Raw genomic sequence first — 26,310 nt, forward strand, 5'->3', positions numbered from 1 at the left:
TGGACTATAAGTGGACAATTGTAAAGAAACTTCAGAAGAATGGCAACCAGTTCATTTTGCGACATGCAGCCAACGAGGCATTATTAGCATGATCTTTTTTTACTGTAATAAATGTTATTTTACATGCGGTCTTATTTTGTATTAATGGTCTTTACTTTGTCAATATTATATATAATATTCACAGTTGGTCACAGATGAGATCTTTGTATAGCAGAATTCAAACCTCAGGCTAGACTCAGACTGACCTTTGTATCAGCCTTGTTAATACAGAGACACACATTTTTTCTGTGCTGCAGAAGGTTTATGTAACTAAGGGTGAGGGTGGAGGAAGTTGATGTTCTTACAGAGATCTGTCTGAGGTCACAGGTTTAGATGTTGTCGGCTGACTGGTGAGGGACCGACTCCGTGACAGCTTTGCCTTTCTCATCTCTTTACCTGCACAGAGAGGGGATCATCATCACCGTCATCACCATCATTAACATCATCATCATCGTCTCACCATAGGAGGATGAGGCGCCTGCAGATGAGGACACAGACATGGACTTGGTGGCAGATAGACTGGTCTTGCTGTCTCTTCCTGTCAAAGAAACATGGTTTACAGACTGAACTGCAGGTCTAAATTTCTGCTGAGACTGCCCCCCCCCAGCTCACTTTTTCTCTCCGGGTGTTTGTCAGAGTTCAGTTTTCCTTCATTCTGCTGCCTCTCCAGCTGTTCCTGACAACACAAAGACATTTTTATAACAAAGCAAGGCAGCTCAGGCTGTAGTCTAGTAGCAGGTCTCAGACTCACCATCTCCAGCAACAGCGTCTCCTCCTTCTCCTTCTTCTGGTCCAACAAGTCCCTCTCCTGCCTCTTATGAAACTGTCCACAGACACAAGACATGAAGGAGGTTAGAGGTCAGCAGTAAACCTGTATTCTCATTTCAGCTCCATGTTAAAGCAACTTCTTACAGGTTCTGAGAGGTCTAGTTTGTCCAGTTCCAAGACTGTCTGGAAAAGACGATGGAAACATTGATCACCTTCATCAACAACACAGTCAGAATCTGAAGTCTGCAGACCTGAATATCTGGACTAGTCTGGACTCTGGTAGGCGTTACCTTGCGAATCATGGCCACCACATCTTTGTCTTTCTCTTTGCAAAGCAGCTTCTGGACGCAGAAGTCAAGTTTCTGTAGCAGCTGTTTGTCAGCTGGCAGACGAAGCGAAGAACGCAACCTGGGCAGCAACTGGCACAGCTTGTACCTGAAAGCCAGACAGGTGTGTTTAGTAGGATGTCGGACAGATTTGCCAATGTCTCATTGGACAGAATGAGTATGATGTACCTGACATTGGCAACTGGGTCATGGACTAGCTCCAGTGCTGGAATCAGGAAATGTTTGTTGAAGTATTTTCTGGAGAAAATCTCTGTGGCAGTTTCACAAACATCCAGGAACCTCAGACGATGCCAGTAGCTGCGTCCCTGAGCCAGATCTGAGATTATCAGATTGTCAGCATTTACATGTTAGCTGCATTCCTATTGATGTTCTGCTGTTCAAATATCAGAGTAAAAGCGCCAGAAGAACCAGAAATGTTCTGACCTTGTATGAGTCGCCCCATCATCTCCTGACGCTGCTCCTGTTTGCGGTTGTAGCGCAGGAATGTGCAGAATGTGCGAGCTGCCGCCTTCTGTACCGGCAACACTTTCTGCAACCAAAACAGCAGTGTTATTGTCACAGGTTCACCTGTGGGATGCTATGGGATATTGTATGTAGCATGCTGTGATGTGGTGTGGCATGTGGCAGTGCTCACATTGGTGGTGAGGATAATGAAGATGCGAGGGGAGAAGCTCTGGTGTAGCAGCTCTCCAGGAAGCAGTCTTGCCAGGCAGCTATAACGTTGCAGCAGCTTCTCGTGAAGCCGCCAACGTAAGGAACGTCCAATCTTCTGTTCAGCTAACAGTAGTCCTGCCATCAGATCTGGGAACTTGATTAAAGGAAGCAATGAGAGATAAACTAAAGTGAAAATGAAATTTTTTATTTTCTCACCTTGTTGTCCAGCGTCTGGTTCTCTCCTCGTGACAGAACTGCCTCCAAAGTTTCTTCTACATGAGTCATCAGAGCATCCAGCACCTCAAGAGAAAATCCAACATAACACTTTATTCAAATAAAACCTGATGTATGATTTTCTAAACTGTGACATCACAGAAAGTTATTGGCATTTGGCCCTAAATCCTGATTGGTGAAACAGTGATAGTGGGCATTGCCGCTCACCTCCAGTGCATCATCCTGAAGCAGACACAGAAGTTCTTTGTGGACCAGCTGGACTTTTGAACCAAGCAACTTGACCACCTGACAGCAAGGCGGGAAAGGAAGCAGTCAATCAGAGTGAGGCAATCATTTAGCAATTTTATTTGATCATTTATGTCTTTCTTTCTCAGCCAAAAGGCCCAATCCCTGAGGATAGACCATCTGGAATCAGGCCTGGATCTCACCTGGTGGAAACTGGCTGCTGCGCTGCGCCGGACACAGACCTCTGGGTCACTACAAAGACTAGAGAAAGAAGGGTACAGCTCCGATAGGAAATGAGCTGTGTCTGCAAAAACCACCATAGCCTGGATGGAGAGAACAGGAAGTGACCCCACCACCTAAAGAGCTGACGAACTGTGAGTGTTTGTCTGTGGGTTTGTGTGCACGTGTGTACCGGCAGGTTGTAGCAGCAGTTGCAGCGGATAAGCGTCGATTCGTTGTTGCTATCAGTCTGGTTTCCATCAGTCTGCAGTCCAGTGGTACACATCTCCTTAAATGTCTGCAGTAAATGACTCTTCTGCTCATCTGACAGTGAGCCTGAAACACGATCATCAAACAGTATGATCCACAGAAGTGATCTAAAACAGAGTGTTTCAGATCACTTCTGTGGATCCCAACAGACTGCTCTTTTCAAGCACTCCTTCCAGGTTCCTGTCCCTCAGCAGGCAGTGTTCAGATATTCTGCAGTGCTGGTGTTCTATAGGGGCAAGGCTTTCACACCGGGTAACTTTAGAAGTGTAGAGCTCACTGAACTCCCAGACTTGCTGCTATTTGCAACCTTTCACATTCCTGATATGTCTTAACCTCCTAAGACCCAAACTCTTTGACCGCATGCGTTTTTAATTTCTCTTTGATATTTGGGTTGATTGGGACTTGGTGAATGTAAAAACAAAGAATTACCAGATTTTTTTTTTTACCTAATTTTTGTTTCTAAGAAAAATGAGAGCCACATATAAGGATATTCATTTAAAATTTCGATAGAACAGTAGCAGTATAATGTCCTCGTAAGTGGATATCAGGCCCTTGTAGAGCAAAATTGAGTATTTTGGTCTAAATAACCCAAAATGTGATGTCCATATATGTGGACTCCAGGTCCTTGGGGGTTAACAAAAATTAATTTAAACAAATGACTTTTGTTTCTCTGGTCCTACCTGCCAATTCATTGCAGAGCTTCCCAAACTGGAATGACAAAGATGCCATAATTGCTTCATCCTCCTGCAGCGAGGCCTCACACACCGCCATCACCAAAGGAATGACAACGTGGAGTTGGTCATCTGAGAAGAAGAATTTTTAAACCAGCTGTTTACAAATACACACTGAATAGACTAAAATACTGGGCCACCTATGCATACCGCATGAAATCTGACTTACCGCTGTCCATCATCTCCATTAGGTTGATGATTGTGTCAAAGGCAGCAAGGCGGACACTGCTGTCCTCATCTCCAGCAAGTTCCACTAGATCAGGAAGAAGCTCTGTCCTGGTGTCATCCACCCTGAAAGAAAAACAGCACATATGTTTGGTAGGTGTTGGGTTTTGTTTGATTTTTGGTTGCTTGGTTATTGTCTGGCTAGTGGTTGGTTAGTGGTGAGATTTCATCTGGTCGGTGCAGGGCTTTTGATTGGTCAGTGTTGTGTTTTACCCAATGATTGTTTATTCAGTATTTGCTTGCAATTACCCAGTGGCTCTCGCAATGCTCTCCAGCTGACGGCACATACAGGCTCGGACTTCAAATTCCGGGTCCTGACATAAAGAACGAGCCAAAGGCAGCAGCTCCTTCTTTACGCTGATGCACAGAAACAGAGTTAGTATTAGACCAAATGAGAGAACTCTTTGTATTATAATACTACAGAGTACTACATGCTGCAGCTCACATGTAGGAATCAAATTTGCAGGCAACTTTTCCTAAAATGCGACAGCTGGCCAGCCGAGCCTGAGGAGCGTGAGACAGCTGAGACTGATGTAGTAGGGGGTTCAGCACCTGTGGAGACACGCATTTCATTGACCATATAAATCTGGTAAATAATCAGTTCAAGTCAATTCTTTTGCAATTAAGCCTAATCTTAAAAGTAGAGATAGTGTCTGTCTCCCTCCTATTCTACTTTTGAATATTCTATGAACAACAAGTAAGCCTGCAGTGCGAGAGCGAGGTGCTCTAATGGGGTAATATGGTACTATAAAGTCATTAAGATAAGATGGGGCCTGATTGTTTAAGACGTATGTGAGGAGCAGGATTTTAATTTCTGGATTTAACAGGGAGCTAATGAAGGGAAGCCAAAATAGGAGAAATATGTTCTCTCTTTTTAGTCCTTGTCAGTACTCTTACTGCAGCATTTTGGATTAACTGATTAGCCAGCATTAACTGACCTCTTGTTTGATGGTTTCTTTGGGCAGAGCGTTGATAGCTAATAGCAGAGTTTCCAGCCAGGCGTTGCTCACCACTGTCAATGAAGATGGCAAAATCAGTAACAAACAAGGCAACTTTGATGTCAGAATGTCAGATATACAGATGTTTTATACCTGTATGTTGGCAGTGTAAAAATGATGTCATCATTTATAAGCCATGGAATATTCTTAAAATCTGGAGCAAGCAAAAGTTGCTTTTATTGAATATTGTCTTTGGGGTGTGAGGTTAGAGCCTATCCCAGCTGTCATACGTACACCGTAGACTGGAAAAGTCCATCAAAGAATAACACCACAATTATAGCACTTACACAAAAATCGCAACCACACACCTTCTCATCAGGACCTACAGATCTCTACAGGGAGAAAGGACCTGGACACATTTGAAACTATTATCAATGAAAGGAGCCCAGCAAACCAGGGTTTCTTTTTTTCTTGTTGTCACGTCTGAAGTTCAGGTTTTTACCTGTGTCTCTGTGGTTCAGGTGCAACAAGACAATCTTTAGGATGGAGTAAGTGTGGGTGTGGATCAGTATGATGTCATCTTGAAGGATGGTTAAAAATGACGCCGCTGCAGCCAGCTGGATTTCAGCTCCAGCTCCGTTCAGAACCTCCTGGGTCACACAGACAGGACAGGTTACCTGTAAGACACACCTGTACATTGCACCTGTCATTTTGTGGCCATACTCTGATGTCCTTGAAGTACAGTGTGACAGAGGTAACTTACCCGAACTTTTGGTACCACTCTACGAAATGTTTCAGCTGGATTCTGTCGGACGAGACTCGGGAGGTTACTGATGACACTGACCCTCTGCACCTCCTGACCAACACTGAAGAGCCGAGGGGAGACAGCGGGGATGCAGAGTTGACATAGAAGGGAAGACGGAGGGAAGAGAGAGGGGAGGAAAGAGGGGAGATAGAATGAGTAGTCAGAATGTTTCCAGGTCAGAAATGTGTTGTCTGGTCTATGGTAGCTGCTTTGCACTGTTCAGTTTCATCTTCTACTGCTCTTACTACTGCTGAAACACAACAAACTACTACTCTTTATTTTAAGCAGGGAAAAGGGAAAACAACTAAGCAGCTAAAGCTGACTAGCCGCATGGAGGAAGATGTCTTACTGAGTCAATGTATGACACCATGCTCCAAAGCCTTAAACACAAAACTTGACGGGACTGCTCTGATCAGTGGTCACAACACTGTCTACCTGACTATATAATAAATGATCACAGTGGACATAGATAGCTTCTTTCACTGCTCTTTCAAACTTTGTCTTTGTTTTCCAGTTTGTGTCCCAGATGGTGGTGGGAGTCATAGAGGATGTACTGATCGGTGTGTGTGGGCTTCAGGTAAACTTCAATGTTGAGGTTTCTATTCTCTTCAATGCACACGGCACAGTCCAAAAACAGCAAACTATTATCCCTTGTGTCTTCCTGGTGAACCTTGTGTTCCTATCCACAGACTTATTGTGAGCAAAAGCACATTGTGCGCTGTCGATCCTACAATAATATTCAATATTTAGTATTTACTGTTATATACACATAGATTATCGCGATGATGTTGTTTATTATATTGCTCTCTTTTTTTTGCTTGTTTTCTCTTTTTTCTTTCTCAACAGGTGATCCAGGTGATTGATATATGTATTTTTTTGTCTGTTTGTTTTGTTGGTTTTTGTTTTTTTGCCCTTTAGCACCGTTCCTCTTCCCTGCTGTTTTTCTTTCCCTACCTCTCTTTCTTTCTCCCTTTTCTTTCCCCTGTCCCATGTGTAGCAAGTGAAAATAGAATAAAATAAACAATTGTGGTGGACCACTGGAGGGCTCCACTCACACCCAGTTCTCAGGAAGTGTTGTTGCTGTGTTTTGGAGGGAAAAGTATTCAGTTGTGTGGTGATGAGTAATAAACGAGCAGTGTTAATCGAGAGCTCTCGTGTCGTCTGTGTTTACCTCCACATTGGTGACCCCTGACTCGAACATGCTGCAGTCCGATGGTGGCTCCGACTCCGCTCTGGATGCATCAGCAGCCGCCAGCCCTCTGCCTCCGGCTGCAGCTGCGTTTGCTGTGGCGCTCGAGCTGCCGGACTTTTGGCTTCACGATCCCCCGTCGTGGTTCGTGCACGTGGAGGCTCAGTTTGCCCTTCGTGGCATGTCGGCTGACGACACGAAATATCACCATGTGGTGGCCTCTCTCGACCCGCTAGCCACCCGTCGTGCGTTGACTCTATTCCGGGACCCACCCACCTGAGGGAAGTACGCCGCCCTTAAGGAGCTGCTTCTTCGGCGCAATGCCCTCTCCAACGCAGAGCGAGCCGAGAAGCTCCTCTCCCTCTCAGGCCTGGGTGGAGCACATGCTATCCTTTCTCGGACCGGACGACGGGGGACTCCTCTTCGCCCACATCTTCCTCCGACAGCTGCCGGCGGCCGTGAGAGCCGGCCTCGCCAACTCTCCGCTTCTGGGCACAAAGGATCATCGCTCCCTGGCTGAGGACGCGGATCGTATTCTCCTGGCTACCCGCACTTTCCACGATCACGACCTAGTTCCAGCCTCGCCGGCGGCGCCTTCCACTTCCCCGTTGACCTGCCCCGACATATCCGATCCTTCGCTGACGGCAAAGATCGCGGCACAGCGACACCACGGACGGGACCTCTGTTTCTACCATCAGCGTTTTGGCGCCGGAGCGCGCTGCTGCCTGCTGCCTTGCGCTTTTCCGACCCTGGGACACGGGCCCCGCCAAGCGCGCTGTAGCGGCCGCGACCGCTAGAGACAAAGAAAAACTGCTCTTCATAGAAGGGAGACGTTTCCTGGTGGACTCCGGCTCCCAGAAGAGCCTCCTTCCCCCGTCCGGAGCCGACAGTTTAGCAGCGGGCTGCGGACTGCAGCTTATTGTGGCTAATGGCTCTCCCATCGCAACGTTCGGGGAAAGGTTCGTGACTGTTTGTTTTCATGGTCGGGATTTCCAATGGACCTTTGTTGTTGCCGCTAGCTCTGTACCTATTTTGGGCGCCGATTTTCTTTGTGCCCACGGACTGCTGGTCGATGTCGCTAACAGACGCTTAATCAATGCCCTGTCTTTTTCTTCAATACCCTGTTTCACTCGCGCCATCGAGCCCCTGAATCGGGCTAATTTAGTGACTTCAGGGAATGTTTTTCAGCACTTGCTCTTGGAGTTCCCTTCACTGACTGTTCCTAATTTCTCGAACACGGCAACGAAGCACGGGGTTGAACATTATATTCCGACGGTCGGTCCCCCGGTGTTCGCACACGCGCGCCGCCTCGACCCTGCGAAACTCTCCGTCGCTCGGGAAGAGTTTGCCGCAATGGAGCGCCTCGGCATAGTGCAGCGCTCGAATAGTGCCTGGGCTTCTCCGCTACACATGGTGCCCAAGTCAGACGGTCGGTGGCGGCCGTGTGGGGATTTTCGCCGTTTGAATAATGTTACAGAGAACGACCGTTACCCCATTCCCCACATCCAGGATTTTTCCGCCCACCTCGCCGGCACCTCGATTTTTTCTAAAATTGACTTGGTGTGGGGGTATCACTGGGTTCCCGTGCGCACCGAAGACGTCCCCAAAACTGCCGTTATTACCCCTTTCGGCCTGTTTGAATTTTTGCGCATGCCATTCGGCCTGAAAGGCGCCGCCCAGACTTTTCAGCGGTTGATGGAGTCTGTCTTGCGCGGGCTGCCTTTCGTCTTCGTGTACCTTGACGATATATTGGTGGCCAGCTGTTCTGAGAGTCAGCACGCGTCCCATCTGCATCAGGTTTTCCAGCGTTTGGCGGCACACGGCCTGATCGTCAACCCCTCCAAGTGCCAGTTCGGCTTGCCGGTTCTGGATTTCTTGGGGCACCGCATTTCCGCTGATGGTGTGGTTCCGTTGCCAGACAAGGTCCGGGCCGTTTCGGCTTTTCCGCGTCCCGCGTCCGTTAAAGCGCTGCAGGAGTTCTTGGGGATGGTCAATTTCTACAACCGCAGAGCTGCGCACCTGCTGCAGCCTCTCTATGCTGCCTTGAAGGGTAAAACAGCTAAGGACCCGATTGATTGGCTCCCTGAACGCATCCAGGCATTTTCTGGGGCCAAGACCGCGCTGGCAAACGCCGCCCTGCTGGCCCACGCCGCCCTGCTGGCCCACGCCGCCCTGCTGGCCCACCCGTTTCCGTCGGCGGAGATTGCGTTGACCTCCGACGCGTCGGACGTGGCGGTGGGCGCAGTGTTTGAACAGCGGGTCTCCGGTGTCTGGCCACCGCTCGCTTTTTTTAGTCACACGCTTAGGGACAGTGAGCGCAAATATAGCGTTTTTGACAGGGAGTTGCTGGCCCTGCACCTCGCGACGCGGCATTTTCATTTTTTTCTCAAGGGTCGGAGCTTCACCGTGTACGTCGATCATAAACCCTTGACATTCGCGATGTCCAAGGTCTCTGATCCGTGGAGCGGGCGCCAGCAGCGCCAGTTGGCAGCCATTTCCGAGTTCACAACTGACATTCAGCACGTGGCTGGTAAGTCCAACTGCGTGGCTGACTGTCTATCCCGCGAGCTGGTTTCTCCCGTTTATGTTGGTATAGACTTTGAGGCTATGGCTGCTGACCAACAGGCCGACCTGGACGTCCTTGCCCTTCGGTCTGCGCAAACGGGCCTTGTACTGGAGGACAGACCCGTGTGGAACGGCGGGCCTAGCCTGTTTTGTGATGTTTCCACCAGCCGTCCACGCCCTGTAGTTCCCCTTTTGTGGCATCGTTGCATTTTCGACTCCGTACACGCCCTCTCTCATCCAGGCGTCCGGGCCTCGGTCAAGCTGGTCAGCTCTAGGTTCGTTTGGCTGGGCCTTCGTAAATCGGTGAAAGACTGGGCAGCCGCGTGCATCCCATGCCAACGTGCTAAGATCCATAGGCACACACAGGCGCCCCTCGAATCCTTCCGTGTTCCAGGGAGGCGTTTTGATCATGTGCATGTGGATCTGGTTGGTCCTCTGCCGCAGTCACAAGGTTTCACGCACCTTTTGACTGTAGTGGACCACACAACCCGCTGGCCCGAGGCAGTGCCTCTGGCGTCCACTACAGCAGCAGCAGTGGCCAGGGCATTTTTGTCAACGTGGGTTTCGCGTTTCGGTCCCCCCGCCGACATCACCTCAGACAGGGGCCCCCAGTTCGTTTCCGAGCTTTGGTCTGCCATGGCTGACGGCCTGGGGGTCAAGGTCCACCGAACCACTGCGTACCACCCGCAGGCCAACGGGATGTGCGAACGTTTCCACCGGTCGCTTAAGGCCGCTTCTCTCACAGATGGCAACTGGGTTGACCACCTTCCATGGGTTTTACTGGGGTTGCGCTGCGCGGTTAAAGAAGATCTCGGGGTTTCCCCGGCTGAACTTGTCCTCGGTCAGCCCCTCCGGGTCCCTGGGGAATTCTTGCCCGAGAGCCCACCCCCGTGCTTCGCTCCCTCTGTGCTGTCTCTCCGTCCCCCAAGAGACTCGTTTTCTCTTCCTGGCCCAGTGCACCATTGTCTGCCCGACACCTTTGTTCCGAGGTCGTTGGACTCTTCACAGTTTGTTTTTGTCAGGCATGACGCTCATAGGCCTCCGCTGCGTCCACTGTATGACGGCCCCTTTAGGGTTATTCAACCGGGCCGGAAGCATTTCCTTTTGGATTTTGGGGGTCGGCAGGAGGCTGTTTCTATTGACAGACTTAAACCAGAACATGTGCTTCTGGATGATCAGGTGGTGCCGGCTCAGGCCCCCCGCCGTGGCCGCCCGCCTTCCACTGGACTGGACAACCCTGCTTCTTCCTCTGGGAGCGCCCCCCACCTGGCGGGGCCCGAGCTATCTTCAGCTTTTCCTGACCGCCCATGCCAGCCTGGCCCTCAGGCTCGTTTCCCCTCCGCCAGCTCTCCACCTCCCCGGTTCAGCCGTTCTGGACGTTTAATTAAAGCAAGGGTTCTGGACTAGGGGATGACCCTACTGGGTGTTCGGGGGGGGGGCATGTGTGGTGGACCACTGGAGGGCTCCACTCACACCCAGTTCTCAGGAAGTGTTGTTGCTGTGTTTTGGAGGGAAAAGTATTCAGTTGTGTGGTGATGAGTAATAAATGAGCAGTGTTAATCGAGAGCTCTCGTGTCGTCTGTGTTTACCTCCACACAATAAAAGCAAAGGTGAATCAAATAGACCAATACGGCAAGGCCGGGATGGTCCATTTGGTAAAGTAAATCCATTGGGCATCTTTCTTTGCCTTTAGACAATAATTCTGATGGCAAAAGAACCAAACGGGACAGGCGGGGGGAAAAAAAAATTACTTAATGTGAGCAGTGAAGGTTTTGATTTTGACCCCCCAAAAAGTTGCTCTTTCTGATGTAACCCTCCCATTTATCTTGTCAAGCACTACGAATATACTACTTGTGATCTCATGAGGCTTGTTTGTGTCTCGTTTTTTAAAAAATATATTTTTGTTGTTTTGCTTCTGTTTCTTTACTTAATATTTATTTGAGAATAATAAAAAATATTGTTGATTTAAAAAATAACAAGCAAACAAACGAAGACGACCTGAACAGGGCAGGTTTATGGGTTCAGATCTGCTCCAGACTCCAGTCTGAGTCCTGTAGGCTCAAGTCCTGTTTATGAATGAGTTCAGTGAACTAATTTAAACCCTCTGGGATTGGACTGCTGATTATTTCCATTGTTCAATTAGCTCCGCAGTTTACTGGGTCACAGCAAAGGAGGACGGGTGGAGGACAACACTTTCAGCTCCACCCAAGGCATCCAGAAATCCACATACCTACAAAAGCTTTTGTATTTGTTCTTTACTGTAAACATAGCTGAACTTATTTTAGTCTCATTGTAACCTATTTAACTTAGAGAAAAAGAAACTCTGTGGCAGGTTAAAAAGGATTATGGTTACAGTCTCAGCTTGAACTCTGCTCCAGTTTCTTCATTTCCCCACAGGAATGAACAGATCTGCACCTGGAGCTGTCTGACAAACCTGGGGCACTAGGTGGGGTTTCAGTTTGAAGTGCTGTTGACCTGCGCATAAACCTTTGCTGAGACTCACCTGAGGAGGTAGACAGCTCTCTCAATGTCATTTAGGTCTTCATCCACAGTCAGCTGATCAATCTCTTCTGCAGTCTGATGGGAAAAACAAAAATACAAAGTCAGCTGATCAGAGTTACCTGTTTGATATGATTGTGCTGTCCTTAGGTGAGCTTTAATGACAGTTGACCCAACACAGACCCTAATCATATATGAGACCATCAGAGGTAAATATGACATTAAAAATCTCTAAAACTGCATTCAGCTTATGAAGCATAGTCTTTGTAAGATTACATCTTTGTGTCTGCAGTCTCTGGTGGTCTTTCCTGGCAACCTCTGTGGTGGATATGCAAATGTGAATTAAGCTTTCTGTAACTCCAGGAAAATGTTTGTCTTGAGGTTAAGCTTAGACTGACTGACTTCTAAATTCTTCTAAATTCTGTTCCTTGGGACTGCTTGTTTTAGTTTTTGAGGCATTTCCCCACTCAAAAAACACCAGAAGTTTTGGAGTGGGGAAAACACCAAACAAGGTGATCATTATAATGATCACCTTGTTTTCATGCAGTTGCAGCACAGTGGAAACAGTTGTGTTGGGACATGGATTGGGATCATTTTTTGAGAACATTGAGTGATAGGATGTAAAAGCAAAAAAATAATGCATTAAAATGAGCATGCGCAAACTTGCAGGAAACGAGCACAAGAGCAGTTTATGGGAGGAAAGAATTTGATTGGAGAATTAGGGTCATAAGGTCACTGCCTTGGTGAGAGTGATTATGAGTACGAGAGGATCCCAGAATCAGGTCTGAGCAACAGTTAGGAGTTCAGAGGTCAGTAAAGGGCTATACATAGGGAGGGAGGGAGGGAGGAGGGGGTAGTATTTGTTAACAGTCTGAATGGCCCAGTGGAAGAAGCTGTTTGAGAGGTGCTTGTATGCACAATAAATTTCTGTTGCAGAGATGTGGGGGTCTGATTTATTTGACTAAACAAGGGGGCCCAAGCTCCCATAAAGTAGGGCGAAATATTTTTTCTCTGAAAAAATATGATTCATGCCATAGAATAACTATTACTACAAAGGTCCCACAGGGTAGTAACAATAAATAACGTTAACTGCATGTTAGCACAGTAAGTACTAATACAGTAAAATTACTTGTCTGTAAAGTACACATTTTGCATTAAAATGTTTGTTGTCATCATATGATAACATGACAAGATGTGAGAAGTTAATGATAAGTCTGTGATATTGCCTGCCACACAGACTAAAGCTAATCAGACCTCTGAGAGACCTTTGTCAAAGATCATAGCCACAGCCTTTTAAGGACCTGGGTATTAATACCTGTGGTAACTACAACCAAAAAAACAAAACAACACAAAAAAACCCCACCTGTGCTTAGAGCAAGCCATAAAGAATGAGAAACAGCAACTCCAACTCTGACCCTATGATTCTCAGCTGGAAAAAACAATGGAGTGCCCACTCCGGGTCAGGGATGAGTTCAAGTATCTCGGGATCTTGTTTATGTATAACTGTATAGATCAGTGTTTCCCAACCACTGTGCTGTGGCACATAGGTGTGGCGTGAGAAATGATTAGGTGTGCTGTGGAAGATTATCTGGTTCCACCTGATTGGTACTCTGAGCGATCGGTGTAACAGGTAGAACAATTACATTCTCTTCCACTAGAGGGCAGTACAACTCCCTGCTCTAATTAAATGGGTTGCCAACTGCCAGTAAAACAGGCGAAGATGAAGAAGAAATTAACCCTTTAACTACTGCACCAAGATAAAAAGCAATCGAAAAATATTTTGTTTGTATTCCTTATTGACTTGAGTGAGTAATAACAACAATCATTTATTTTTCAATAGACCCTATAGTTTTTAAAATATTGACCTCTACTAAATGGTTGAGATGCCACTTAATGGTTTACGTATTTGTCATGCAAACACAAGTACAGTAGAATTTACAGTTGAAGAAAAAACAAAAACTATCCAGGGCATTGGATACAGATTATTTCAAGTAGCATGCCAGCAAACATTGCTGGTTTTCATTCCATCAAAGGAAAGTATTATATCAAAAAACAAAATATATATTTTTTAAATCTGCAACTATGAAAAAGTGCAAAAGACTCACATTCAGGCCATTTCTGATTGAATGCTACTGTGCAAAATCATTTTTGCTTTCCAAAAAAATAAAACAAAAACAGTGCAAATCTGGTTTGTTGACTTGGTTCAGACACAGTGTGATGGACCGAGTTGAAAAACAGGAGGAGTGCCAGGAATTATTAGAAAAATATAGTTTCCATTTATTTAACCCCCAAAAATTATATTTACAAGAGTAATAAATGTTGAGCTCATAAAAGAGGTCAAAGAAACAAAACTGAACTCAGGCAAAGACTGCAAACTTAACAGACCAAATGACTGCTACAAACAAACATAACTGACCTAAACATGAAATGACATACAAGGGTATATATAATGGCTGATCAGACCATTGTGACACATGAGGGATAACAAACAAAACAAAATCATAAATCACAAACGATGCAGTACAATCTAGTTTGTTAATAAACTAAACACCAAAGAAGAAAATCAAAAACCCCATTAAACCCTAAACTCAAATATTTAATTAAATACAAATGCTTTGTTTTTAAAGTAAAGAAAACACACATTCTCCCCTTCAACAGGAAGTGGTGGTGTAGTCCAATTATCTTCCTTTTCATTTAATGGTTTCAAACCCTGGCTACCATCTTTTGTCCAGCAACTCCCAGGGATGATAGCAGGTAAGAAATACAAAGACAAAGGTTAGTCAGAAAGCAAAGAAATGAAGTAGTATGAATACATAAGTAAACTAAATGTATTACTATGTTCAAATGAAGAATGAAAATACAAAAGTTACCGACTTTAGAGTGTGGCCACGGGTTTGGCCATCACACACCCTCCCACTTCTGGATCTTCCATCAGGCAGCGAGAGAGGTAATCAGCAGTGGTGTTGTCTTTACCAGGGATATAGTGAACCTTAAACCGGTATGGCTGCATAGCCAGATACCACCTGGTGATTCTCCCATTAGTGTCTTTCATTCTTTCCAGCCACTGCAGGGCTTTGTGGTCAGTTTGAAGGATGAATTCTCTTCCCAGCAAATAATATTTGAAAGAGTCAAGTGTCCATTTAATGGCCAAGGCTTCCTTCTCAACTGTTGCGTAGCGGCTCTCCCTTGGTAGCAGCTTACGGCTGATGTAGGCGACCGGATGTCGATCCTCTGGTGGTCCCTGCAGAAGCACTGCTCCCAGACCCCTTTCAGAAGCATCAGTCTGCAATGTAAAGTCTTTTGTGAAATCTGGTGAGTGCAGAACGGGGTCCTTACTCAGGGACTGGCGAAGGTCTTTGAAAGCTGCAACGGCTTCAGCTGTCCACCGAATCTTATTGGGACATCTTGAGCCAATCCTGTCCGTCAGTAGGGCTGCTCTAGCTGAGAAGTTGGGAATGAATCTGTTATAGAACGCAGCCATGCCGAGGAAGGATCGCAGCTGTTTCCTGGTTTGTGGAAGAGGACATGATGCAATTGCATTAATTTTGTCAACCTGTGGTTTAATTGTCCCACCTCCAACAGTAAACCCGAGGTACTGGACTTCAGTCCTAGCAAGAGCACACTTTGCTGGATTGATGGTAAGGCCTGCGGAACACAGCCGATCCAGCACGATCCTTAGGTGATCCACATGCTCTTCCCAAGTTCCACTGAAAACAACAACATCATCAAGGTACGCACAGGTGAATGCTGAGAGCCCACAGAGTACCTTATCCATTAGTCTTTGAAATGTTGCTGGGGCCCCATGCAGACCAAATGGCAAGACTGTGAACTCGAACAATCCCCACGGAGTACGGAATGCTGTCAACTCTTGAGACTGTTTAGTGAGAGGTACTTGCCAGTATCCCTTGGAGAGATCAATGGTTGTTAAATATTTTGCCTTCCCCAAACGCTCAATGAGATCGTCAATGCGTGGCATCGGGTAAGAGTCAAATTTTGATATGGAATTGAGATACCTGAAGTCGATGCAGAAACGTATCGTGCTATCCTTTTTCGGAGCCAACACAACAGGGTTGCACCACTCACTTGTTGAAGGTTGGATGATTCCAAGAGACAGCATGAGGTCCACCTCCTCCTTTAACTCCACCAGGAAGCGTTCCAGTATCCTGTAACTCATACGCTTCACAGCTGCATCAGGTTTTAAAACAATGTCATGCTCCACCAGACTCGTGCGACCTGGGTACTTTTGAAATATGTCTGAATTAATCAGAGGCGTTACCTGAGACTGTTGCTCACTGGTGAGATGGCTCAGGTCCAGGACAGAGACTGTTACTGAAGGCAAGTAGTCATTAACTTCTTCCTCCTCATCCACGCTGTGAATAAGCAAACCCTCTGTTTTATTCTCAGTGCGTGGAATCCATTCCTTAAGAAGGTTAACGTGGAGCACTCTACTCCCTCGCTGGAGACCTGGTGTGGAAACTTTGTAGGTAGTAGGTCCAAGTTCCTTCTGTACTTCAAAGGGTCCCTGCCACTTTGCCAGCAACTTGCTGTCAGAAGTTGGCAACATTACCAAAACCTTCTGGCCAGGGACAAAACTCCTGTGGCGAGCTTTTTTATCAAACAAAGTTTTTTGTTGCCTCTGAGCAGCTGCCATATGGCTCTAAGCCAGTTCACTCATCTGCTGAAGCTTTTCTCTCATATGAATGACATATGAAATAACATTGACCGATTCCTCTTTACCTTGCTCTCCCTCCCATGAGTCCTTTAGCAGGGTCAATGGGCCTCTCACCTCATGGCCATAAAGAAGCTCAAACGGGGAGAAGCCAGTGGAGGCTTGAGGAACTTCCCTGTAGGCAAAAAGGAGGTATGGCAGCCACTGGTCCTAATCGGACCCTGTGTCATTGACAAACTTTCGGAGCATTTGTTTGAGAGTTTGGTTGAAGCGCTCCGTCAGTCCATCTGTCTGTGGGTGATAAGGGGTTGTCCGCACACTCCTGATGCCTAACAGCTTATAGACCTCTTTCAACAGTGTGGACATAAAATTAGTGCCCTGGTCAGTTAAAATCTCCTGTGGGAATCCAACCCTTGAGAACAGTTGAATCAATGAGGAAGCTACAGTTTTTGCTTTAACAGTTTTTAATGGAAAGACTTCAGGATACCTCGTAGCATAGTCTGTAATGACTAGCATAAAGCGATTTCCAGATTTACTTTTTTCTACAGGACCAACTACGTCCATGCCAAGACGCTGAAATGGTATACCAATGATTGGGAGAGGTTGGAGTGGTGCTTTGGTGGGGACCCTAATTGAAGTCTTCTGACATTGAGGACAACTCCTGCAAAACATAGCAACATCTGAGCGCAAACCAGGCCAGAAAAAGTATCGCTTGATGCGAGTGGTGGTCTTATGCTTCCCCAGGTGGCCAGCCCAGGGAATGGAGTGCCCCAAAGTAAGCACTGTTTCACGGGCTACTTTAGGGACCACTAACTGTTTAACCTGGCCGTGCTGGTGCTATAAGATGCCATCTTGCAGAATGTACAGCTCTTTATTTGTGTCAAATTCAACAGAGTCCTTTTTGTTGGCCCTCAGCAACATGGCAGACAAAGTTGGATCAGCCTGCTGCATTTGTCTGATGTTCGTAGGTACTAAAAAACCTAAAGGCATATCTGGAGCAGCCTGAACTGATGTCTTTCCAACAGTGTGTTGAAATTTTTCACGTCTTCTTTGACTGCGTGGCTTCCGAGACTTCCCGGGATTTGTCTCTAGTTCAGCCTCAAAGAAGGGTAAAGCACTGAGGGTTGCATAATGCTCATCCTGATTTTTAGTTTGAGCCCTTGTTATAGCAACACTGCACTCCTCTCAACAAATCATAGATGACTGGCAGATCCTCCCCAAGAACTACAGGATAGGGCAGATTATCAGCTACACCAACCTTTAACAGATAGGGTGTCCCCTGCACTTCAATAAACAGATCAGCAGTAGGGTATGGTCTTTCATCACCATGTATACAGCAAACTGATATGGTCATGTGTAGTCTTTTGACACATATTTCCTGTGTACCAGAGTCTGTGTGCTGCCAGTATCTATTAAAGCATTCATTTCTTGTCCATTAATCTTAACTGTGGTGATTTTATTTGACTGCTTTCTCTCAGATTTAATATCCACATTCTGATGAGGCACGAAACACATCTGAGATAATTTGCTTTGATTATTAGGACACATGGGCTTAGTGTGACCTTCCTGTCCACAAAGGTAGCACACTGGTGGCCTTTTACCTGGCTTCGAGGTATTCAGAGGCTGCTTTTCCCTTGTAAAGGGCTTACCCACGCCCGTCGCTGACCTCTGAGGATGCTGAGGGGGTTGCGACCGACGTGAATCTCTGGCAGCCTTCCATGCACTGTTGCTCCATGGCTGACTCTTACTTCGGGCAGCTACAAACACATCAGCCAGGGTGGCAGCCTCTGCAGCAGACTATGCTCCTTAATCCAGACCTGAAGCTCAGGACACAGCATTCTTAAAAACTGCTCCAAGATAATAATTTCACCAACTTCTTTTATAGTTCTGTTTTTCGGCTGAATCCATTTTTCATAAAGTTCTTTCAGTCTTGCATACAGTTCCTTGGGACTCTCATCAAAAACTTCAAGACAGCGAAATCTTTGCCTGTATGTTTCTGGGTTTATATCATAGTTTTGCAAAATGGCAGCTTTTACCTTATCATATTGCAGTGAATCGTCCACATCCATATTAACATAGGCACTTCGAGCCTTACCAGTGAGAAGAGGAATGAGGTGAAAAATCCAGTCTGACTCTGGCCAGCGACAAGCAGCTGCAATTCTCTCAAAAGTGGTCAGAAAATGTTCAACATCATCTTCAACAGCTAGTTTCTCCAGTTTAGGATGATGAATATGCACAGACTGACCTGTTAATATGGAGGCTGAGCCAGAACCCTCATGCTGAGATGTTGCTTGTGTCTGATAATCAGCTGGAGTTTCAACAGGCTCTGGATCAGTTGATGTGGGCTCTGGAAGTGGGGTGGTTCTGGCCTGCACTTCCATTTGCAAAAGCCGAAACTGGTGTTGCAAACTCTTAAAACGCTGTTCTTGCAGTATAGCATCCTCTCTCTGCTTTTTATCTCGAACTTCCTGCTGTCCCATGAAAGCCTGAAGAATCCCAGCAATATCAAGCAGAGTTGGCTCCCTGGTATCCTCTCCTTCAGTGTCTCCAGCCACAACTGAAATTCCTTCTTCCATCTCCTTCTCCCTCTCTGGCTGCTGCAAGGCCTCTTTGGCCTCCATTTTATTTCCTCTCTTTGGGCGCACAGCATTCTGCATGGCTCAAAAAGTTTGTCAGGGGAGAAAAAAAGGGCAGAAAAATGCAAAAAAAATCCTGTCTCCTCAACTGAAGAATCCCACTCCTGACACCACATGTGATGGACCGAGTTGAAAAACAGGAGGAGTCCCAGGAATTATTAGAAAAATATAGTTTCCATTTATTTAGCCCCCAAAAATTATTTTTACAAGAGTAATAAATGTTGAGCTCATAAAAGAGGTCAAAGAAACAAAACTGAACTCAGGCAAAGACTGCAAACTTAACAGACCAAATGACTGCTACAAACAAACATAACTGACCTAAACATGAAATGACATACAAGGGTGTATATAATGGCTGATCAGACCATTGTGACACATGAGGGATAACAAACAAAACAAAATCATAAATCACAAACGATGCAGTACAATCTAGTTTGTTAATAAACTAAACACCAAAGAAGAAAATCAAAAACCCCATTAAACCCTAAACTCAAATATTTAATTAAATACAAATGCTTTGTTTTTAAAGTAAAGAAAACACACATTCTCCCCTTCAACAGGAAGTGGTGGTGTGGTCCAATTATCTTCCTTTTCATTTAATGGTTTCAAACCCTGGCTACCATCTTTTGTCCAGCAACTCCCAGGGATGATAGCAGGTAAGAAATAAAAAGACAAAGGTTAGTCAGAAAGCAAAGAAATGAAGTAGTATGAATACATAAGTAAACTAAATGTGCGCGCTTACAAATAGAACAAACATATCCAAACCAATCAATAAAGTTATTGGCAACTAAAATGTATTACTATGTTCAAATGAAGAATGAAAATACAAAAGTTACCGACTTTAGAGTGTGGCCACGGGTTTGGCCATCACACACAGCCAGGTGGAACCTTTTGAGAGCCATTGGTTTCTGGTTCTGTAGGGCACAGGAACTCTTGTAGACCAGGAATTCAAGTCAACGATGTATCCGAACAGCAGAATATGCCATCTCCTTAACTTGTAACTTATAACTTGTCTTATACAGGTCTAATAGCATATCAGAAAACTCAGTTCCTCCCATATGCTAATTATATGTAAGGATGAGTGATGGGCATGCAATGGTGATCTTTGCATTGGAGTTTTTGCTCCACCTTTTGACAGATGAAAGAGGCATGAACCCACAGGCATTGTTTAGAGGGTTGACAAATTTGTTGTCGAACCATTTTACTGCAATCAGACCTTCTTCAGATCTGTAACCACAGGCTCCATGGCCCTTCTTCATTAGGTTTTGGTCTGCCATCAGGGGAGCTCCACCAGTGCAGTTTGGCCATACAGTACCAATGCACCTGATACCCAAGGAGGTGTGCAAGTTCTGGACCAAGCTGAAACTTGTGAAGAGCTGAGGTTCTTTTTATCAGTTTGCATAGTGTTTTTTACAACTTTGACTTCTAGAGGTAGCTTCTGTTCCTCTTCACTGAGGGCAACATATGCAAAGGGGACAGAACGTCGACGGAAGAAGTGTGGGGTGACATCACTCTTCACATGAATAGCAGCTTTCCAAACTTGAGAAGCTGGAGAAGTACCAAGGGTTCAGAGAAGAGCTCAAGAAGATGTGGAGGGTGAAGGTAACAGTGGTCCAAGCGGTAATCAGAGCACTAGCTGTAGTGACTCCCAAGCTAGACAAGTGGCTCCAGAGATCCCAGGAACAACATTTGAGATCTCTTTCCAGAAGAGCGCAGTGCTAGTAACAGCTAAGATACTGCGCAGAACCCTCAATCTCCCAGGCCTCTGGTAGAGGACCCGAGATTGGAGGATAGACCGACCGCAGGGGTGAGAGGGGAATTTTGTTTTTTTGGGTTTTTTTTAAAGTTCCCATCTCGTCCTGTCAGCTTGAGGGTCCACCACTTCTATGTCTGGTTGGTTAGCCATCACCAACTTGTCTGTCTATCTAGAAGTCCGTCAGGATCTTAGCTCGGTCATTCTCGACCAGATGGGCAGTAATGCGTTACAAGTAACATGTTACTGTAATCTGATTACTTTTTCAAGTAACGAGTAATGTAAGGGATTAGTATTGCAAAAAAGTAATTATATAACTGTTACTTTCCCGTAAGCACGCTGCGTTACTGTGTTACTAAACTGTTGTGATTTTGTTTGTGAGAGTGTCTCATGACAATGATGTAAGTACGTGCGGTGCACGTGGCAGCAACAGACGTGTGTCGATCAACAATGGATAATATGGAGTGTGGGAGAGAGTACAACCATGCAGCGTTTAAAGGGTGGATGTACTGAAATTACTTTAAGTTTTAGTCCGTAAAAAGTGACAAAAACATTAGCGTCCGCTGTACACTCTGCGTGGGAAGAAAACTTCTTTCGACAGCGAAAAATTAAACTTCAAATCTCAAGCACCTAGCAAGCCGCCACGGGAGTGTGAAATTCACTGAGAAATCTCTAAATCCTCCCACTGACATGACACTGACAAACCTCCACCGGCCCCACTCCTGCTAAACGGGTGAAAATGCATTTTAGAGCAACAGGACTTAGTGCCACTGAATCTTTGATTTTATTTATTTTTTGCTGTGTTTTACTTGAATCTATTTGAAAGAGCGAGTGTTAACACAAAACATTATTTTATTTTATATGCTGGAATATGCAGAAAATAGGTTTAAATGTTAAAAGATTTCTTCAAGTCAAAGACAGTTGCATATAATTTAATTTTTGCTTAATGCAGTGTCCATAAAATTAAAAGATTAAAACTCATAAAACAATTTAAAAAAAAGAGACTTTCCATTTGATTCAATTTTATATGACGGATTATGCATAAAAAATAGATCTGGGCTGAAAGGTCTATTGCTTTATTATGTATTCAGGTTGTGTATCATGTTTTTAAAAAGTAACTAAGTAACAAATTACTTTTGAAAATAAGTAATCAGTAAATTATTGGGATTACTTTTTTGGAGAAGTAATCAGTAATTAGTTACTAAATTACTTTTTTCAAGTAACTTGACCAACACTGTTCTCGACCACCCTAGGCGGTGTCTTCCATTTTTACCTTGGGACTTCCAGGCCATACACAGATGTTTCTGTATACTATGCTAGCCACTTGGTTATGGCGTTCCATGTATTCCCCGACTGCTAGCATCTTGCACGCTGCTGTTATGTGCTGGATTGTCTCTGGGACATCTTTACAGATAGACCCCAGCCTCTATGAATTTTGTGCTTAGAGCTTGTTCCTGTGCTGCCATTAGTGATTCTGTGCTGTCATTCTGTCCAGTTTTGTCCTGCCACTGGTAGGATTTCTCAGTATTAGGTAGTTCTTCTGAGTGTGGTACATGCTGTGCAGGGTCCTGTCCTTCTGTGATGGTTCTCCTCCTTCTTCCTCCCCTTTTTGGGTTTCTGCTGCCTGAGGTATTCACTGACCACACTATCACTCCAGACTTCTGAACCTGCAGAGCTCCTTCTCCCTCTAACTGATTCAACATCACTGCCATAAAGAACACTTCAAGAAATCAGTCCTACTGTTCTCTATAAAGCTGTATATTAATTCTTCATTCTGTGACAGGTGAACACACCTGTCAGGCATAAGATCCCAAACATTATTTTGTATTATCGTTATTGTATATCTTCATGCAGCTGTTGTTCTTAGATTTTAAGTGAGCATGTTATTGCAATTTGCACTTTTCTCTTGCACATTGTCAGTTTTAAATATATAAATTCTTGCACTCATAGTATAAAGCCCTTACCAGACAACTGTGGCACATTTATTTTCACGGTGTTGGCAAATTGTTGTTTATTGTGGACAGTACAATTTTTACTCTTTATTATGCTGATGTAGGACAAAAGTTTCCCTTGTGGGATCAATAAAGTTCTCTCTCTCTCTCTCTCTCTCTCTCTCTCTCTCTCTCAGAGCTGATACTGATTTTCCTTCAGCCTCTTTTTTTATTTAAAAAGATAGAAACACTTGTGTGAAACCTGAGCATAAAATTGATTTTTCAGCCACTAATGTACGCTGCTCTTGACAGAATGTTGATTTTTACCTGGCTGCATCTTTGTTACTAAATTACAGCCCATTGTTAATAAATCATCCTACAATTACAGGGATGAGGTCCAAAGACTGCTAGGGTAATGTGCAGACAACAACTTAATCCGTAACACCCCTAGACCAAAGAACTGATCACTGATTTCATGAGGGGGAAGTCCAACCTGCAGCCCATCTACGTCAATAGAGTGGGTGGGGAGGGTTTCCAGCTTCAAGTTCCTGGATGTGTATATCAGAATCAGAATCAGAATACTTTATTAATTCTGATTCTGATATGGACACAACCTCCAAATGGAGCTCAAACACCTTGGAAATTGTGAAGAAGGCCTTTGAGGGTGTGGTGATGTATTGCATCTCTGTGTAGTTCTTGAGCCGCAGCATGGCACACAATAAGGCATTAAGGCATATTTATAATTGAGCTATTTGTAAATATTAGAGCTATTTCTTATATTATGTAAACTTTGGATTATATAGTATTATTTACTGTCTGTTACTGTTATTGTCTTGGATCAACTGTAACCCACACATTTTCCTTACGGATTATTAAAGTATTCTGATTTAAAAGGGTCGCTAACATGGCCTAGAAAATCACTGAAGGACCTCTGTAGCATCCGCTGTCTCAAAAAGGCACGCAACATCTTGCAGGACTGCACAAACCCAGGACACCAGGTGTTTAAGCTTCTGCCCTCTGGCAGTTATCTTGTGTATATGGTATTTATTTATTTGCTTGTCTCCATCATCACTGATCCCACCAGACCTGAAGTAAACATGACTCCTAAAGCCTGTAATACAACAAAGGACATTACTAATGATTACTAATGATCACTGATTATACAGAACCTTACACACACTTTGATCTGTTCATATAGATCGGGGTGAGGAACTCCAGGCCTGAAAGGCCGGTGAACCTGCAGGTTTTAGATCTCACCCTGGGTCAGCACACCTGAATGAAATGATTAGTTCATTACAAGGCCTCTGGAGAACTTCAAGACATGTTGAGGGGGTTATTAGCCATTTAAATCGACTGTGTTGGATCAAGGACACATCTAAAACCTGCAGCACACCAGCCCTTGAGGCCTGAAGTTTCCCCAACCCTGCTATAGATCATAATCTTGAGCTCATACAGCGTTCTGCATTCATGCAGCAACAACTCAACGGGAAGTAGTTTTATTCCAGCTGTGTGATGTTCAGATCTCAGCTGTGAGTTTAACAGCTATAAAAACTATAAATATATCAACGGGTTATGGATGAAAGCACATCATTTCCCTAGGGATTATTAAAGTATTATGATCCTGAAATGGAAAATGCAGTTATGATGAATGTTCTCATGATCTGCTTCACTTTGTTTAATATGTTGACTGTTTTCATGAACGATCAGATGCTATGAATTAAGATTTGGCGTTTTCTGCTCCCTTTCCTAAAGGATGCTCCAGTGTCTCCTCTGCTAAAGGAAGCAATAAAGGAAGCACTGAAGCTCCTTTCCTTAGTGTTTGGAAAAATGGAACAGCTCTTGTTATGGGCGCAACACAGATACTTCCGGGTCACGTCTGTCAATGAGGAACTGTCCTGAGCATTCACACGTGCAGGAAGGTCATAAGAGGACACGGAGAGGCTCACCTGAGGTCTGGCTGACCACTGTCAACCATAACAACACATACACATGCACACAGTGCAAGTGTGTTTGTCGTCATCACATCAGCTTTCTCCCGTAAGAACACCCAAGCTCCGCCTCCTCTCTCAATGTCATCGTGGTGAAACCCCGCCCACACAGCTACAGGTGTAAGAATCAGGCAGCGCGTTTATCTTTTCAGTTACTGATCAGTCATGATTAGCGACTATCTTAAATTAGATCAGAGACAGCTTCACTCTGTTTCTCATGATTACTGGTTAATCGATCAGTTATCGGCCGTTTTTCTCGATGCACCTCAGACCTGTCTGTCTCTCTGCAGACAGACAGGCGGACAAACTGCGTCATGCTGCGGGTCTCCCTTCTGCTTCCTCCACTGAAGCTGCTGATCTTCCTCCCACTAACTCACCCTCCTCCTCATTACTTTACGTTTCTCTCTCACACACACACACACCCACCTTCAGGCTCCTGCGGATCGGCCTCTCGATGAAGGCGAGTTCCTGCAGCTCCTCCAGCGGGCCGCACAGCACGCCGGCCGGGCTCAGGGCCATCCTGCCGGGTAACATCTGGCTGTTAGAGGGGGAGCAGTCGTATCAGTTCCGACCATCCCTGTTGAGGGGGCGGGGGTTGCGGGGCTGTCACTAACCGTTTCCAAGGAGATCCCGGCTCGAGCTGAACGTCACTCCAGACTCCGTTCAAAAGTCTGACAAAGTCTCACGAACGCGCTCATTTGCACACGATGCAGGCTATCAGAGATCCCAAACAAAACCCGTCCACACACTCACGGCACGATCTGCGGTTCGGCGCTCACAGAACTGCGATTCCTCCAGAAAAATCCCCCGTAACATCCCAAAATGTCACACCGTTACCGGGATGTGTCACACGTTTCCAAGCAGATCCAGTGCAGCGCAGAGAAGCCGCAGCCAGACTGCGTGTAAAAAGCTCCAGTTAACTCTTTTATTCCCCGAGGACTCTTCATTCACACCACACTCAGTCCAAAAGTCCGCACACGGAATTTATTCGGAGTAAATCTAAAGACTGAATGTAGGAAACCGCACAAACCGGGCGCGGGATGAATCAGATGGACCTCCTCTCCGGTTCGGCGCACATATCCAAATATTCTGACAAAGTCCAGATCTTCTCCACCTGCTTCAGCTCCTCAGGGCTGCGGTGGGAGCGTCACGCAGAACTGCGGCTGCGCTCCTCCGTGCTCCTTCGAGTCCGTCATCCGCGACAGTGCACAACCGAACCGAATCGCCCACTCTACGTTCAGTGCTGGTCTGTCATACGCAGACCGGTACAGGACAGCGTCAAAGTTCACAGACGGTATCAGACTGATTTTCACACCAAAGGACGAAGAGGAGGAGGCTTCATCACCGTGAGTGACCCGTGGGCAGCAGAGCGGGCTGAGCGAACCTAAACGGTGTGGATGCAAGCCCGACCTGAACCGGGACCGAGAGATGAGCTGCAGGGCGTTAAGCTGGAGGCGCAGTGCAGCAGCTGATCCGTCTCCATGGAAACGACTGTCCGTGCTCATTCATAAAGTCCAGAACGTGTCTTCGATCTAGAACCCGCTCTCATTCTGAGCTGTCCCATCACCTGTAAACGCACCTGAAAGTTCAATAATCATCAAATAAAACTATCCACGTCACGTGCT

The 26,310-nt window shown here is 45.5% G+C and overlaps 1 protein-coding gene across 5 annotated transcripts in view; it reads right to left on the bottom strand.

Moving 5' to 3' along the window:
* Positions 1-26,252, bottom strand: part of ppp4r4 (protein phosphatase 4, regulatory subunit 4) — a 33,132-nt gene extending 6,880 nt beyond the window's left edge. Inside the window, exons 1-23 of one of the 5 annotated variants that reach the window (XM_084953069.1) lie at positions 25,300-26,249; positions 25,112-25,223; positions 11,713-11,786; positions 5,414-5,516; positions 5,153-5,300; positions 4,651-4,724; positions 4,158-4,264; positions 3,962-4,069; positions 3,657-3,778; positions 3,437-3,559; positions 2,680-2,822; positions 2,471-2,590; positions 2,250-2,327; positions 2,025-2,108; positions 1,789-1,962; positions 1,578-1,683; positions 1,323-1,470; positions 1,098-1,242; positions 952-990; positions 791-862; positions 652-715; positions 500-577; positions 345-435 (exon numbers count right to left, since the gene is read on the bottom strand). In XM_084953069.1, the coding sequence (XP_084809195.1) occupies positions 345-435; positions 500-577; positions 652-715; positions 791-862; positions 952-990; positions 1,098-1,242; positions 1,323-1,470; positions 1,578-1,683; positions 1,789-1,962; positions 2,025-2,108; positions 2,250-2,327; positions 2,471-2,590; positions 2,680-2,822; positions 3,437-3,559; positions 3,657-3,778; positions 3,962-4,069; positions 4,158-4,264; positions 4,651-4,724; positions 5,153-5,300; positions 5,414-5,516; positions 11,713-11,786; positions 25,112-25,219 (2,309 nt within the window). In that variant the 5' untranslated portion in view covers positions 25,220-25,223; positions 25,300-26,249. Of the gene's footprint in view, positions 1-344; positions 436-499; positions 578-651; positions 716-790; positions 863-951; positions 991-1,097; positions 1,243-1,322; positions 1,471-1,577; positions 1,684-1,788; positions 1,963-2,024; positions 2,109-2,249; positions 2,328-2,470; positions 2,591-2,679; positions 2,823-3,436; positions 3,560-3,656; positions 3,779-3,961; positions 4,070-4,157; positions 4,265-4,650; positions 4,725-5,152; positions 5,341-5,413; positions 5,517-11,712; positions 11,787-25,111 lie in introns of all 5 variants that reach the window. The other 4 variants (XM_084953072.1, XM_084953071.1, XM_084953070.1 and 1 more) reach the window with 4 other exon arrangements.
* Positions 26,253-26,310: the final 58 nt, after the last annotated feature.

The sequence above is a fragment of the Perissodus microlepis genome, chromosome 15 (genome assembly GCF_051167445.1).
Source record: "Perissodus microlepis isolate ML-2025 ecotype Zambia chromosome 15, ASM5116744v1, whole genome shotgun sequence".
NCBI classification, from domain to species: domain Eukaryota; kingdom Metazoa; phylum Chordata; class Actinopteri; order Cichliformes; family Cichlidae; genus Perissodus; species Perissodus microlepis.